The 16,010-nt window shown below is 45.3% G+C and overlaps 1 protein-coding gene across 2 annotated transcripts in view; it reads right to left on the bottom strand.

Moving 5' to 3' along the window:
* The window catches only part of MARCHF6 (membrane associated ring-CH-type finger 6), an 85,953-nt gene extending 70,471 nt beyond the window's left edge, over positions 1-15,482 (bottom strand). Inside the window, exons 1-3 of one of the 2 annotated variants that reach the window (XM_069958310.1) lie at positions 15,293-15,482; positions 10,789-10,888; positions 9,894-9,967 (exon numbers count right to left, since the gene is read on the bottom strand). In XM_069958310.1, coding sequence (XP_069814411.1) covers positions 9,894-9,967; positions 10,789-10,888; positions 15,293-15,311 — 193 coding nt within the window. In that variant the 5' untranslated portion in view covers positions 15,312-15,482. The remainder of the gene's footprint in view (positions 1-9,893; positions 9,968-10,788; positions 10,889-15,292) is intronic. The other variant, XM_069958311.1, reaches the window with a different exon arrangement.
* Positions 15,483-16,010: the final 528 nt, after the last annotated feature.

Raw genomic sequence — 16,010 nt, 5'->3', positions numbered from 1 at the left:
TATATAACTCTTTAAGGCTCCGTTCCCACTGAGCAAAGGTAGCGGAATTCCGCGACGGAATTGTCCGCCGCGGAATGCCGTTAGCCTCCCGCTCATAATGGGACTCTATGGGAGGCGCGCGCTCCTGCCCTGTCCGCGCTGAAGAATGAACATGTTCATTCTTCAGCGCGTACAGAGCAGCAGCGCGCGCCTCCCATAGACTCCCATTATGAGCGGGAGTCTAACGGCATTCCGCGGCGGACAATTCCGTCGCGGAATTCCGCTAGCTTTGCTCAGTGGGAACGGGGCCTTAATATGCTTCAATCACCTATCTGCCTCCCTTCCCTGTCTTTTCCCCCCTCCACCCCCCACCAGGAAGTGTCCTGACTCATACAGACCTAATGACTGCCGTCACAGTCACCAGGCAGCTCCTTCTTGTGAGGATGAGTCATCAGCAGGAGGGCTGGTCTAGCTCCTGTTACAGCAGCCCCCCCTCCCCAGTCCAAGTGATGGCTTGCAGTTGTTCAGCCAATGGGAGCTGAGCAAGCCTGTCACCTGACAAGGCAGGGGAAGGGAGAGGCTGGTGTAAGAGGAGAAGGAGCTGAGAGAAGAGCTTGGTGACGGTGACGACAGTAATTAGGTCTGTGTGAGTTAGGACACTCCCTGGTGGGGGGTGGAGGGGGGAAAAGACAGGGAAGGGAGGCAGATAGGTGATTGAAGCATATTACAGAGTTATAAAACTTTGTAATGTGCTTCAATTACTGGGGAAAAGCTTTTCATGGCACTTGTCCTGTAACACAGTCCGCAGTGTGAATATTCAAAAAAAAGAAAAAAAAAAAAAAAAAAAAAGATCCCCAGTTTCCTACCAGTCCTCCATCCCTCCTATGTTTTTTCCCCAGTTCTTTGGTGTAATTATATATGGGTTAGCAGCACATATGACTATATATCAGCCATTACAGTGTTAAAATTGCTCTTGTATATCTCCATGTTGTATGTTGTTTTTTTAATTAGTATGTTTTGCCATTTATTTTCTTTATAACAGTCCTGCTTACCCACTGTTACTATAACAAAACATTATAAATGCTACCAAAGCCTCAAAAGAGGAAGAAATTCAAAAAACTGCAGAAGAAAGAAGAAAAACTGCAGCATTACTAAAACAATTGACTAGAAGAATTCATTTTGATTGATTGAGATAAAGATCCGTGTTTTTAAGGGAGGTTTTAGAAATCACAATATTGTTGGACATAACATGGCCTTCAGTTGTAAGAGTTCAGAATTTGCCAGTTTTTAATTTAATAAGGTGCTGGTATTCAGTATTCGACCCAGAATCTTTGAAAATATATTATATATATATATATATATATATATATATATATATATATATATATAATATATATACACACACACACACACTGTATATATACTCAGTGGACTGTACAGGATAACAGTTTATGTTAATAGGACATTAATTGGACATTTTTGCATGTGGAGGCACCAAATAGGTTTTTCTTTTTGTGTGAAGACTATTTGTAAAATGGGAATAGGGGGAGTTTTAAATTATTATGGAGGGGATAATTTTACTCATACAATCTGGCCTTTCTGGCTTGTAAATCACACTAGGTATGTGGAATTACAAGCCAAACTGTGTGACTAGTTCTATCCGGCTCTCTGCATCTATGTACACTTGGTAGTAATTTACATATGTTGCAAGCCAAACAATAAAGTTATACTTATGGATATTAATCAACTGTGCAGCAGTCAAATACATGATAGGATTTGTCTTACTATGGTGGGTAATGTGCTATAAACCCATTATATCTCCACAATCATGATGACTGGTTCCCTTTAAAAAGGTGGAATCTGGCATGGCAGACACTGAGGCCTATAGGAGGCCTCTGGCTGCAATGGCAGCCTATCAACACCCTGTGACTGTGTTGCTGAAGTGTCAAATGGAGCTCTGACAGGCCCCATTACTGTCAGATAACAGTCTAGATGTCACAATCTCTATTACAAGATGTAGATAGTAAGAAACAGCACAGCCCTGCTTTCACCTCAACCACAGGCCCTACCTACTTCAACAATCTGCCTTAAAGAAGAACTCCGGGCAAAATGTATTTTTTAATGTTATTACTTAAAGGACAACTCCGGCGGGACCCCCCCCCAAAAAAAAACACAGACACACACAGACACCATACTCACCATCCCTCCGGTGACGATCGCCACTCCATTCGCCCGCCTTCCGCCTCACCGTCACCTGAGTCCGCCGTCCAGCGATGTCTCTTGCTTCCGGGTCCATGAGAGAGAAAAGCCAATCAGGGCTGAGCAAGCTGGAAGCCATGTGATGCGCTCCAGCCAATGAAAAGGCTGCTGGTGCGCATGTGCACCAGCAGCCTTTTCTCTCCCATTCACTCTCAATGAAGACGCCGAAGAGGAAGAAGACCCGGACCGCCCCCCAGCTCTGACGTCACCCGTCACCAGATGCCGCCCGGGAGAAGAGGACCGTGACGACCGTAATAGGTAATGTATACATTCTTTAACTTCCGGGGTGGGGGGGTCGGGGGTCGGAAAGTGGGGGAAGGGGGCCAGACCGGGTATTTAACCACATTACAAAGTTATATAACTTTGTAATGTGTGTTAAATAAGCCAAAAAATTTTTTTGCCGGAGTTGTCCTTTAAGCAAAATTAGACAAATTCCTAATATACACTAGTTATGGGAAATGCACATATAGTGGTATTTCCCTCAATTTGGTAGTTCAGACAGGCTTCAATTTCTCTAAAAAAAAATAAAAAAAAATAAAATCTGATGTAAAAAATGTGACATCACAACTACCCAGTCTATACCTGCAGGATCCAGCAGGGGGCGCAGTATATGTAGAAGTACAGAAGTAGAAGTCTATGTAGAAAGTATATGTAGTGCAATCATCCACATCAAGCAACACCCCCCGGCCTGTCCATCTAACTGACTCTCTCCCTCCCTGCTGCCTGGAGCCCACTGCTGTTCATCTAACTCCCTGCCCCCATCCCTGCTGCCTGGTGCCGTGCATCTAACTCCCTCCTTCCCTGCTGCCCGATGCTGGGCATCTTCCTCTCTCCCTCCCCATGCTGCCCAACGCTGTGTAAAGGGCTGAGCGACAGATAAGGAGAGCTCACCCCGCTGTAGGGCACCTGGCAGCATAGAGAGAGGGAGATGTAGGCACCGGGCAGCATGGGGAGGAAGGAGATGCACGGCCAGGGGCGGGCTGGGCCGGGGGGCAAGGGGGCATGTGTCCCCCGGGCTGGTCTTCCCCACCAATGAGTGGGCCGCGACCCGTGGCCGACCCTCTGCTATAATTGAGACTGAAAGAATAGCGCGGCCGGCCGCCGCGCTATTCCCTCAGTCTCTTTCAGGCCGCCTGATCCACCCCAGTAGCCGCAGACGTGCCGCGCGCAGGCACGTCTGCAGGCACCTACATCAGGTCCCCAGCGGTGACGTCACTTCCCTGACGCGCCGCTGAGGACCTGAGAACGGAGAGAGGAGCCGCCTTGCTGCAGCAGCAGGGAGAAGCTGCTGCAGACTGAAGATCCGGCCCGAGGAGAGGTGAGTTGTTTATCTTATTTTTTTTTTTAAACCCCTTCAGGGAGGATGCACAGGGGGGCTATTCTATTAGGGGGGATGCTTAGGGGGGCTGTTTTATGAGGGAGGATGCACAGGGGGGCTATTCTATTAGGGGGGGATGCACAGGGGGGCTATTCTATTACGGGGGATGCACAGGGGGGCTATTCTATGAGGGGGGATGCACAGGGGGGCTATTCTATTAGGGAGGATGCACAGGGGGGCTATTCTATTAGGGGGGATGCACAGGGGGGCTATTCTATTAGGGGGATGCACAGGGGGGCTATTCTATGAGGGGGGATGCACAGGGGGGCTATTCTATTAGGGGGGATGCACAGGGGGCTATTCTATGAGGGGGGATGCACAGGGGGGCTATTCTATTAGGGAGGATGCACAGGGGGGCTATTCTATTAGGGAGGATGCACAGGGGGCTATTCTATTAGGGGGGATGCACAGGGGGGCTATTCTATTAGGGAGGATGCACAGGGGGCTATTCTATTAGGGGGGATGCACAGGGGGGCTATTCTATGAGGGGGGATGCACAGGGGGGCTATTCTATGAGGGGGGATGCACAGGGGGGCTATTCTATGAGGGGGGATGCACAGGGGGCTATTCTATGAGGGGGGATGCTTAGGGGGGCTGTTCTATGAGGGGGGATGCACAGGGGGGCTATTCTATAAGGGAGAATGCACAGGGGGGCTATTCTATAAGGGAGAATGCACAGGGGGGCTATTCTATAAGGGGGGATGCACAGGGGGAGCTATTCTATATGGGGGGGATGCACAGGGGGGCTATTCTATATGGGGGGATGCACAGGGGGCTATTCTATATGGGGGGATGCACAGGGGGGCTATTCTATATAGGGGGATGCAGGGGGGCTATTCTATATGGGGGGGATGCATAGGGGGGCTATTCTATATGGGGGGATGCATAGGGGGGGCTATTCTATATGGGGGGATGCCCAGGGGGGCTATTCTATAAGGGGGGATGCACAGGGGGGCTTTTCTATATGGGGGATGCACAGGGGGGCTATTCTATAAGGGAGAATGCACAGGGGGGCTATTCTATAAGGGGGGATGCACAGGGGGGCTATTCTATAAGGGGGGATGCACAGGGGGGGCTATTCTATAAGGGAGAATGCACAGGGGGGCTATTCTATAAGGGTGATGCACAGGGGGGCTATTCTATAAGGGTGATGCACAGGGGGGCTATTCTATAAGGGAGAATGCACAGGGGGGGGGGCTATTCTATATGGGGGATGCACAGAGAGGCTTTTCTATATGGAGATATGTGCACGGGGGGGGGGGGGGGCTATTCTATATGGAGGGATGTACAGCAGGGGGGCTATTCTATATGGGGGATGTACAGCAGGGGGGCTTTTCTATATGGAGAGATGTGCAGCGGGGGGGGGGGGGCATTCTATATGGAGGGATGTACAAATGAGGATGTTGCTGGAGCAAGAAGCCTAAAATGTCTGTCTGACAGATCCCGTGGAGAGGAGGAGTCATGGCCAGAGAAGCCTTCATGATGGCCGGAGCCAGATGGAGAAGAAAAAGAAAAGTGGACGTCTCTTCATGCAGAGAAGACGCCTACTGTGAGTCACTGAATGTAACTGCTTTATAATCACTTATAAGGTCTTATAACTTATCAGGGGTCTCAAACTCCGTCCCTCCAAGTGTTGCAAAACTACAATTCCCATCATGCTTTATCTGTCCAGTCATGATGGGATTTGTAGTTTTGTAACAACTGGAGGGACGGAGTTTGACAAGTGTGCTCTATTGTCTGTGTTCTTATACCTGAGATAGATAGGAGATAGATAGATAGATAGATAGATAGATAGATAGATAGATAGATAGGAGATAGATAGATAGATAGATAGGAGATAGATAGATAGATAGGAGATAGATAGATAGATAGATAGGAGATAGATAGATAGGAGATAGATAGATAGATAGGAGATAGATAGATAGATAGATAGATAGATAGATAGATAGATAGATAGATAGATAGATAGATAGGAGATAGATAGATAGATAGATAGGAGATAGATAGATAGATAGGAGATAGATAGATAGGAGATAGATAGATAGATAGGAGATAGATAGATAGGAGATAGATAGATAGGAGATAGATAGATAGGAGATAGATAGATAGATAGATAGATAGATAGATAGATAGATAGATAGATAGGAGATAGATAGATAGATAGATAGATAGATAGATAGATAGGAGATAGATAGATAGATAGATAGGAGATAGATAGATAGATAGATAGATAGGCGATAGATAGATAGGAGATAGATAGATAGATAGATAGGAGATAGATAGATAGATGATAGATAGATAGATAGGAGATAGATAGATAGATAGATAGATAGATAGGAGATAGATAGATGATAGATAGATAGATAGATAGATAGATAGATAGATAGATAGATGATAGATAGATAGATAGGAGATAGATAGATAGATAGATAGGAGATAGATAGATGATAGATAGATAGATAGATAGATAGATAGGAGATAGATAGTAGGAAGTGGCTATCTAGCAGCTCATTATGTATCTTCGATTACACATGATATCTCGACTTTGGCTGTCCCAGGCATGATGGGAATTGTAGTTTTGCAACAGCTGGAGGGCCGCAAGTTTGAGACCCATGTTCTATGGGGATGATCCTGGTATTTGTACAGTGGATGTTAGTTAGTAATGGTGGCGGTGGTGAAGGGGTTGTGATATTTGTTTCTTTTATACTGGTATTATTGGTCTGGGTATACTGGATCTCAGTTATGGTTTGGTGGTATTAGTTAGTATGGGGTGGTAATGGTTGTGGTCACAGTGATAATATATGTTTCTTATATACTGGTGTATTTGATTTGGTCAGTAACGGTATATAACTGTATCAGTTCTGTTCTGGGGTCACATCCACATACTGAGCCCCCACAGAACTCTGTATTCTGATCTCCCACAAAGCCTCCAGTATACAATACACCAAGAATCCTCCAAGTACAACAGCTGCAAACACTACAACTTCCAGCATTTACTGACAGTCTGCAGCCCTCAGGATATGCTGGGAGTTGTAGTACCTCCTCTGATAACAGCTGGTGCTGTAGAGATTCAGGGCTGATGGTTGTAACATGATAAGAGAACCAGAAGGGCATTGTAAATGATTACAGCACTGATAACAGGGTCACCGGGTACACAGCATGGTACCTTAACCCTGGTGCATTCACACAGACAGATTTAGCTGACAGATTTTTGAAGCCAAAGCCAGGAATGGAGTTGAAAATAGGAGAAATCTCAGTTTTTCCTTTATTACCTGTTCTCTGCTTATAGTCTGTTCCTGGCTTTGGCTTCAAACATCTGTCAGATAAATCTCTCTGTGTAAAGGCCCCCTAAGGTACTATGCTGTGCACCTGAGCTAGGTTCCCTTTAATCCAATAGATATATATCCTGGGATAGCTCTCATTACATACTATATAGCATGTGAGAGACCACTAGGTTTAAAGAAGTACTCAGGGGCTTGAGACATTTCATCCGGAGGTGAGACAATTACAAGGGCTTTTCGTGGCTGGGAACACTGGCCACAATACTATAATTCTGTGGCGCATGTAGTATCTTCCTTTCCCGCACTTATTTGGGGAGGGTAATACCAGGTAAGGGCCAGAGTGGTCCTTAAAGGATGGGCCGCTAGCCTGCCAGTCAAGGGCCAGTGCCGTGTGCTTGCCCCCCAGGCTAAAATCTGCCAGCCAGCCCCTGTGCACGGCAGCGGGCACCAGGCATGGACGGAGTCAGTTAGATGTACGGCGACGGGCAGAAGGGGGAGGGTGCGAGGATGAGTGCACTACATATACCTTCGACATAGACTTCTAAATAGACTGCGCCCCCTGCTGGATCCTGCAGGTATATGGACTGGGGAGCTGTGAAGTCACTTTTTTTTTTTTTTTTTTTTAGAGAAATTGAAGCCTGCCTGATCTACTAAATTGAGGGAAATAGCACTACATGTGCACTTCCTATAAGTTAGTATATTAGGAATTTGTCTATCTTAGCTTATGTAAAAACATATAAAAAAAAAAAAAATTTGCCTGGAGTTTTCTATTAAAGGAGAAGTCCGGGAAAAATTTTTATTAAAGTGTTGTATTGCCCCCCCAAAAGTTATACAAATCACCAATATACACTTATTAAGGGAAATGCTTATAAAGTGCTTTTTTCCCTGCACTTACTACTTCATCAAGGCTTCACTTCCTGGATAAAATGGTGATTTCACGACTCCCAGAGCTGTGCGGACTGTGGCTGCTGGAGAGGATGATGGCAGAGGGATGCTCAGTGTCCCTCCATTGCCCTGTGTCCCTCAGTGTCCCTCTGTCATCATCCTCTCCAGCAGCCACAGCTCGCACAGCTCTGGGAGTCGGGTCGTGACATCACCATTTTATCCAGGAAGTGAAGCTTCAATGCAGTAGTAAGTGCAGGGCAAAAAGCACTATGTGCATTTCCCTTAATAAGTGTATATTGGTTATTTGTATAACTTTTGGGGGGCAATAAAATACTTTAAGGGTACAAACACACACAGCGTATACGCAGCAGATACGCTGCAGATAGGCAGCAGATTTGATGCTGTGTTCAGTTATTTAGATCTAATTTGCTGCTTATTGGCTGCGTATCGCAGCAGTAAATACGCAGCGTATATGCCGTGTGTTTGTACCCTAATAAAAATTTTTGCCGGACTTCTCCTTTAACTCGTGGCCCCCATTTGTTTGTAATTTTTTTTTTACTGTATAAAGATTTCAACACCTTTTGTGTCGCTTCTCTCATAAAAGCACAAGTGACAGCAGAAGGGCAGAAATGACAGACCCTTTTTTTACATGTTATGCAGATGTGATCACTGCCAATGGCTTCTGGCAGCCATAACATCTGCATAACTAGTAGGATTTGATGTCTAGCTTTTTCTCCCTATTGGAGGGTCCTGTCATAGACTCACCCAGTCCCAAAGTCCCAAATCTGACAGCTGCCTGTTAAATGTATTTAAAGCGACTCCGTACCCACAATCTGACCCCCCCCCCCCAGACTACTTGTACCTTCACATAGCTGCTTTTAATCCAAGATCTGTCCTGGGGTCCGTTCGCCAGGAGATGCAGTTATTGTCATAAAAACAACTTTTAATCTGGCAGCGCTGTGTCTAACTGCCGGGGCTTACATTTGTATATGCATTAGGCTGGCACCACCTCTATGTCCTTCCTCCCCACCCTCCTCATTATTAGGAATGATCCAGGAACATTTACTGCTGTTTGAGCTTTGCACAGGTGTATTAACGATCCAGCCAGTGTTCATTATACACACAGGTGGGGAATAGGAAGCAATCTGCCTGGAGCATTCCTAATGATGAGGAGGGTGGGGAGGATGGACAAAGAGGTTGTGCCAGCCTAATGCATATACAAATGTAAGCCCCGGCCGTTAGACACAGCGCTGCCGATTTAAAAGTTGTTTTTATGACAATAACTGCATCCCCTGCCGAACGAACCCCAGGACAGATCTTGGATTAAAAGCAGCTATGTGAAGGTACAAGTGGTTTGGGGGGGGGGTCAGATTGTGGGTACGGAGTCGCTTTAAGAACATGCTGCCACAGCTAGTCCAAATCATGGGCTGTAACTGATTGGGGCACAGAGTAACAACCACAGCACCATGTAGAAATTGGGGCATGCTGACCGGCGGCTGTAGTGTATAGAGATGCGATCACAGCCACTACTTCTAGAAGCATTCGCATCTCTAATACAACTGAAAATTTATGATGAACTGCAAATGGCTGCCAACAACAAAAAAATGTCAATTGCTAACTTGCATTATAATCACATCTACTGTTGATTTAGATATTGAAGGTTATAACGAAAGTGAAACGTTAAAATAGACGCTGTTCTACCGGGGGCTCGGTGATCCCGCAAAATGGAGAAAATGACCTTTATCCCCTGCAGCAATAACAATTGTTTTCCAGTCATGGCGATGCTGTGCGCCCTCCTGCCACTTAGGCTTGATTGACAGCATAAGCACAGTGCTTTTACCTGCAATTAGACATTTACCACTTTCTGGGTGGGAGGGGCAAGCCATCATGACCTTACCAGGGCAAGGCTGCTGTCACACACTTTTTGGAAAAACTTCTGCTGCAGAAGTGGATTCAATAGGAAGCAGAAGTCCTTTCTCTATATTTTCCATTATTTCATCCTTTTTGCTCAAAAACTGCAGTGGCAGTTTTCCACAAACAACTGTGGTGTGTGACAGCAGCTTTAAAGGGTGCAAAGATAAACCAACAAAAACAGATATAAGGAAAATTACTTGGTGTAAAGGCAAATCTGTGCTTGCATAATTCACAGTATTCCTTCCGGCTGTGTTTAAGCCATTGGACCAAGCTGCAATAAAAAAAAAAAAAAAAAAAAAAAAAAACTTAATTAATGCAAAATAAAATTATATATTATGTTTTAGTAAACAAAAGTACTGTAAACATTTTCTTAAAAGGGTTCAGGTAAACTTTAAAAACACAAATAAGAAATACTCTCCCCTGCCTGATCACCAATTCCTAGTGACAGAAAACAAACACATAAACGAGGGTGCTAGAACTAATATAGGGGATAGGGTTGCTGCTAAAGACAAAGGGGACCCGAATTTTACCCTCAATAAACCCGTAAAATGTAACTATTGTCCAAAAGGAAAGGAAAAAGTCTAGTAAGTGTGAACTTTAAAAACACAGCCTCCTCAAGCCCTGATATATGTATCAAACTCCGCTTGGTTAAAGGGGTATTCCCCCCAAGAGCTAAAAAAATGAAATGCTCCCAAACCTAGCTGTTCTTACTCACCAAGGCCCCCTGAGTATTTTGAGCCGTGTCCCGTCTTTCTAGCTGCTGCCGTTCCTGGGTTACAAGTTTTTCTAAAAGGTGGTCTATAATCAAGATAGGAAACTACATTTCCCATCATGCAATGCTTATGCCTGATGATGGCGATGTAGCAGAGCTGAGATAGGGATGGCGATGTAGCAGAAAGGCAAAAAGTAAAAAAACATCTAAATTTTGAAAAATAGTTTTTTTTTTTTAATTTAACCTCCTAAATTATTGTTTAGCAACATATTTTATGGAAACATTAAGTGTGTCATTACAAAGTACAACTGGTATCTCAAAAAATTAGACCTCATAGGGGGATATTGAACATCTGGACAAAAATGAAATGCAAAACTTACCACTCTTGATGAATAAATTTAATACTGCCAGTACACACACAAGGATGATAAAGAGGTTTTTCTGCCGTTCCTTCTGATCGACACACCCTGCATATATCTTCTGGGCAAAAAAAGGAAAGCTATCAATGATTGAAAAATCAAAGTACAAGAATTCACACCACAGATACTGGAAAGTAATAACTGAAGAATAAAACACATTCTCTACATAATAACATTACTATATGGTTATAACATATGGTGAGCAGCACTTAAAGGGAACCATTCACGAAAAAAACGTCCATAAAGCTAAGGAAACGTGCTGGTACATCAACCAGCACGCTTCCTAAACATCCCCCTGTCCCCCCCCCCCGTGATCCCCTCTATTAGTCAGTATTCATACTTTGATTAAGTCCCGCGCTGTATGTAAATCTCCGCCAAGTAGTCACGGTGGGCGGATTTAGTCATTGTCCTGGGCGGCAGGAAGCGCTTTAATCACGCCCACAGGGGCGTGATTGAAAGTCGTGTGTTTCACTTACGTCAGCCGGGGCCTGCGTTCCACGTTGGCAGCGGGCTGACGTCTTCAGGACGCTGCGCACGGGCAGCACGGAGGGAGCGCCTCCTGCCTCCCAGGACAATGACTAAATCCGCCCACCGTGACTACTTGGCGGAGATTTACATACAGCGCAGGACTTAATCAAAGTACGAATACTGACTAATAGAGGGGATCACGGGGGGTACAGGGGGATGTTTAGGAAGCGTGCTGGCTGATGTACCAGCACGTTTCCTTAGCTTTATGGACCTTTTTTTCGTGATTGGTTCCCTTTAAAAACAACAGCCATTGTACTGAGTGTCAAACAACGGCCGTTGTTGCATTGAAAATGTCATTGCAATCAAAGCACAAAAGCCAAAAATAATTGACAAATGAGCATTTCCTTCATGAATACAGTGGAGTGGACTCATATATACGAGTCCAGTTGAGCAGGCACCAGGCCTTCAGCTAAGTGGAATCTGTCAGAGGTGTGGGAGTTATTTCCTCACAGTGCACACACAGCTGGAGAGAGTGCTGTGGCCGAACAAGACAAAAAGTTGCAATGATCCATAGTAGCAAAAAATGTGACAATATATTGTATACCGCCTCGCTTTTAAAATTCACATGTTCACATAATTTATTATTAGACATGTGACCTTTGATAAATCTAGGGTGATTAAAAAAAACAGCTAACTATATTTGTTAACTGATCAAATGTCCAGCCAAAACTTATTTTTTAACATGTTATTGCTTATGGAAAGTTAGACAAATTCCTAATGTACATTAATTATGGGAAATGCACATATAGGGCTATTTCTTTTAATTTAGCAGATCAGGCAGGCTTCAAATTCTGTAAAAAACTGTGACGTCATGAATTAGTTGTAATTCCTATGGAGTGTCCAGCAGGGGGCACACTATATGTAGAAGTCTATGGCACTGTATTGTGTCTATGGAAGTCTATGTAAAGTAATGTAATGTAATGTACACTATGCTTTATTGATTGAATACATTTATGGAATACTTTGGGGGGCAAGTGTCTTTGCTCCTCAAAGTATTACATACATGTATTTACTCAATACATTTGGAGGGCACCAAGCAGGGAGGGAGAGAGGTGCCTGTGCAACTAACTACTTCCCCCCTCCCTCCCTGCTCAGTGCTGTGGGACACATATACACTGTACTACTCCTCCCATCATCTGCTCATAGTATGAGCAGATGATGGGGGAGTAGTACCAGGGCCATCCCCATCACCCACTACTGCCGCTGATGCACTGCAGTTCACATCCCCTGCCGGGGACTGCAGAGCTCACCACTCTGCAGTGCTCCTCAAAGTATTCCATGTATGTATTCAATCAATAAAGCATAGTGTACATTACATTACAATACTTTACATAGACTTCCATAGACACAATACAGTGCCATAGACTTCTACATATAGTGCGCTCCCTGCTGGACACTCCATAGGAATTACAACTGATTTGTGACGTCACTGTTTTTTTTACAGAATCTGAACCTTGCCAGACCTACTAAATTAAGGGAAATAGCACTAAATGTGCATTTCCCATAATTTATGTACATTAGGAATTTGTCTAACTTTCCATAAGTAATGACATATTAAAAAGTATGTTTAGGCCAGAGTTGTCCTTTAAGGTTTATGGATCACTCATCATGTCAGCAAGATTACTATTTAGTCTGTCTGTGACCAATAAACTTTTTTCAACTGACTAAAACCTACCAAACCTTTCATCTTTCTCCCAGCATAAATATTTTGATTAACCATTTGTTTAACGAGACCGCATTTATGAATCTATGAATAAGAGTTTACAGTGGGGTGTGGGCGCCTACATAATCCACAGCAGAATGCTGGGACAGGCCCATCCAAAGCAAAAATCTGAAAAACACACAACATGTGCCTGAAGCTCTTGCGATGTAGCAGAATCAGATTTAATGACAGCTCAAGACACTGAGAAGGACCACAATAGCAGTTTATGACCGCTTTAATGTTTTCTTATCCTGCCTACATAGTGCTGACTGAGCACCTCCAAGGCATATAAAGCTACTGGTAGCATTGGATAGGTGTTACAAAAAACAACACTGCCATACCTAAGAACAGTACTTCCATGCCTAATATTTCTACGCTCAGAAATGTTTCATGTTTATCTCAGGGGACATGTCCACAAGTCTTGCTGTAAAGCATGTCACCAAAAGCTGTTAAAAACTGCTCAAGCAATATGGCAGCCCCCATAACAATGAAGCCAGACCTAGTCGTTGGATTTCTGATCAGGTGAATATATTTCCTCCAGTGGGGTACTGGAACCAATTACTTTGCCGCTGTCATGATTTGACGGCAGCATGTAACAGATTAAACTACCCAGAATGGAGGACTCTTCACATTGTTTAGTTACAGCAGGAGAACAGCTGTCATACTGACACATAGCTGATCTCCTGAGAGCGCAGGATTTAAAATGTTTATCTGATACCGCCGTAAAAAGCTGATGAGATCAGAATAAGGATGATTAGTGACTGCCGTAGAAACTCGTATTGGCAGGCAGTTATTTAACCCCCTTTTTTTTGCGCTTTAGTTTTTTCCTCCTTGTGTTTAAAAGGCCATTGCACATACATTCAGAATTTTTTGGCGTTTGCGCCATTTACCCCCCTAGGGGACTTCTAGTATGCCTGCTCTGATCTCTCATAGAGATCTATGCAGTATAGTAATACTGCATAGGTCCATGAGATAGGCACTCTATTGCTTTTGGCTGCCGAAAACAAAAGCGCTTTACGGCACAGACCCCGGCCGGGACCAGATGCGGGGATCACTCCTGTGTGACCACGTCGCAGGGGGGCGATCCCCCCCACTAGACACCAGGGAAGTGGCAAAGCAGCATTTTAAATGCAGCTGTCAGCTTTGACAGCTGCATTTAAAATGCTAATTAGCAGGCATGGCGATCGGACCGTGCCCGCTAATAGCCGCGGTCCCGGGCTACAAGCAGACCCCTGGGATCGCCGCGCGGACCCCCTCTGAACCCCCCCACCCGCATGAGGACATACAGTTGCGCCCTTGTGCAGGAAGGGGTTAAAGAAAGATCTCCAGGAGGTAGTAAACATAAAAAAAAAACTACTTATCTTCCCCTCTCTTCCACTACAGCCACAGAGCTCCGTCCCAAAAACACTTCCGGGTTTCCAGGTTGACAACAGCCTGTTCTGCCAATCAACAGGCCCATAGTTTTTCCCTTGGGAAACTGCATGTGCCATCCCGAGGGAAAGATAAGAATTTCTGTGTAGATATAGGGGGACATATATGAAATGTACAGCAGGGGCGTATGCCAGGGAGAAGGCGCAGATTCAGCCCTTCTCCCTGGCATACGCCTGCCGTTTTCCCCACTCGCCTGATGGGCGGGGCAGGGGGAGCAACAAGGCAGGGAGGAGGTGTGGCCTCCTCCCACACTTTATTTATCAGGATTTATGCCTGCGAGCAGGCGCAAATCATGATCCAAATCTACACCAGCTGGAAGCAGGTACGCCGGGCACAGGTTTGGGCGCCCAGCCGGATTCACTAAGAGGCATGCGTATCTTAATGAATTTGGGCAAGGAAAGGGGGCGGGGCCTAATTTAAAAGCAGTTTAGGAGTACAGTCTTGATAAATCCCCCCAAAAACGTATTCATTTTTTACAAATGTTTTCCCGTGCATACGCCCTTTAAGCAGCAGACTATGCTGTGGTAAAAGTCGTCATAACTTGCAGGTTACTAACGTATCCCACAGCGTATCCCACAGCGCAGGCTGGGGGAGAACTTGATCTGAAAGTAGCTGTACAATCTCCCATACGTGGCTGAAGCAGTGTATGAGAGGAATAAGGCTGCAGGTGTCATCCCTCAGCGTCTCCCATCACTGCAGGCGAGCAGAGCGCAGCACTACGTCAGCCCTCTAACATGTCACATACACAAACACTGAGCAGCCACAAGTCCTAGAGCTCCTGCTGTTGTGCACACGGCCTGTTACCTTCTTCCGCAGTCTCCATGGTGCCCGTCCTGTACGGCAGCTTCCAGCTTCCACAAGACACGCCCCCTCCGCCGCCACCGCTTGTTTTCAGGAAGTAAAACCAGTCCGGTCCCCGTTCGCTCCCACTCCCACAAGGAACCCGACTGGCCGCGGCCTAAGCTGATAGCAACGTTCTCTCGGAGATCTCGCGTTGTTACAAGCAGATTCCTCATTCGCCAGGTCAGCGAGTGACGTATCAGAGACGTCTGTACTGATCAGCTGGTATGGTCAGGTGATCAGTACAGTGTCGCCTCCTGTCATCTAAGACGTTTGTAGAGTATCTTCAGAATATGGCGCACACTTCCGATATACTGTACGCGGGAGCCACCTCATCCGGCCCTGCAGCCATGTAAATGGGGTTACTGTATATGCCCCATGGAGAGCCCCAGAATACATGGTAAATGTATCCATACACCTGGAGAAAACCAGAAGAGATGATAAATGTATCCATACACCTGGAGAAAACCAGAAGAGATGATAAATGTATCCATACACCTGGAGAAAACCAGAAGAGATGATAAATGTATCCATACACCTGGAGAGCCCCAGAATACATGGTAAATGTATCCATACACCTGGAGAGCCCCCCAGAATAGATGGTAAATGTATCCATACACCTGGAGAGCCCCAGAAGAGATGGTAAATGTATCCATACACCTGGAGAGCCCCCAGAATAGAT

Source organism: Dendropsophus ebraccatus, chromosome 2 (assembly GCF_027789765.1).
Source record: "Dendropsophus ebraccatus isolate aDenEbr1 chromosome 2, aDenEbr1.pat, whole genome shotgun sequence".
In the NCBI taxonomy this organism is placed as follows: Eukaryota; Metazoa; Chordata; class Amphibia; order Anura; family Hylidae; genus Dendropsophus; species Dendropsophus ebraccatus.
This window is presented reverse-complemented; position numbering and strand designations above follow the sequence as displayed.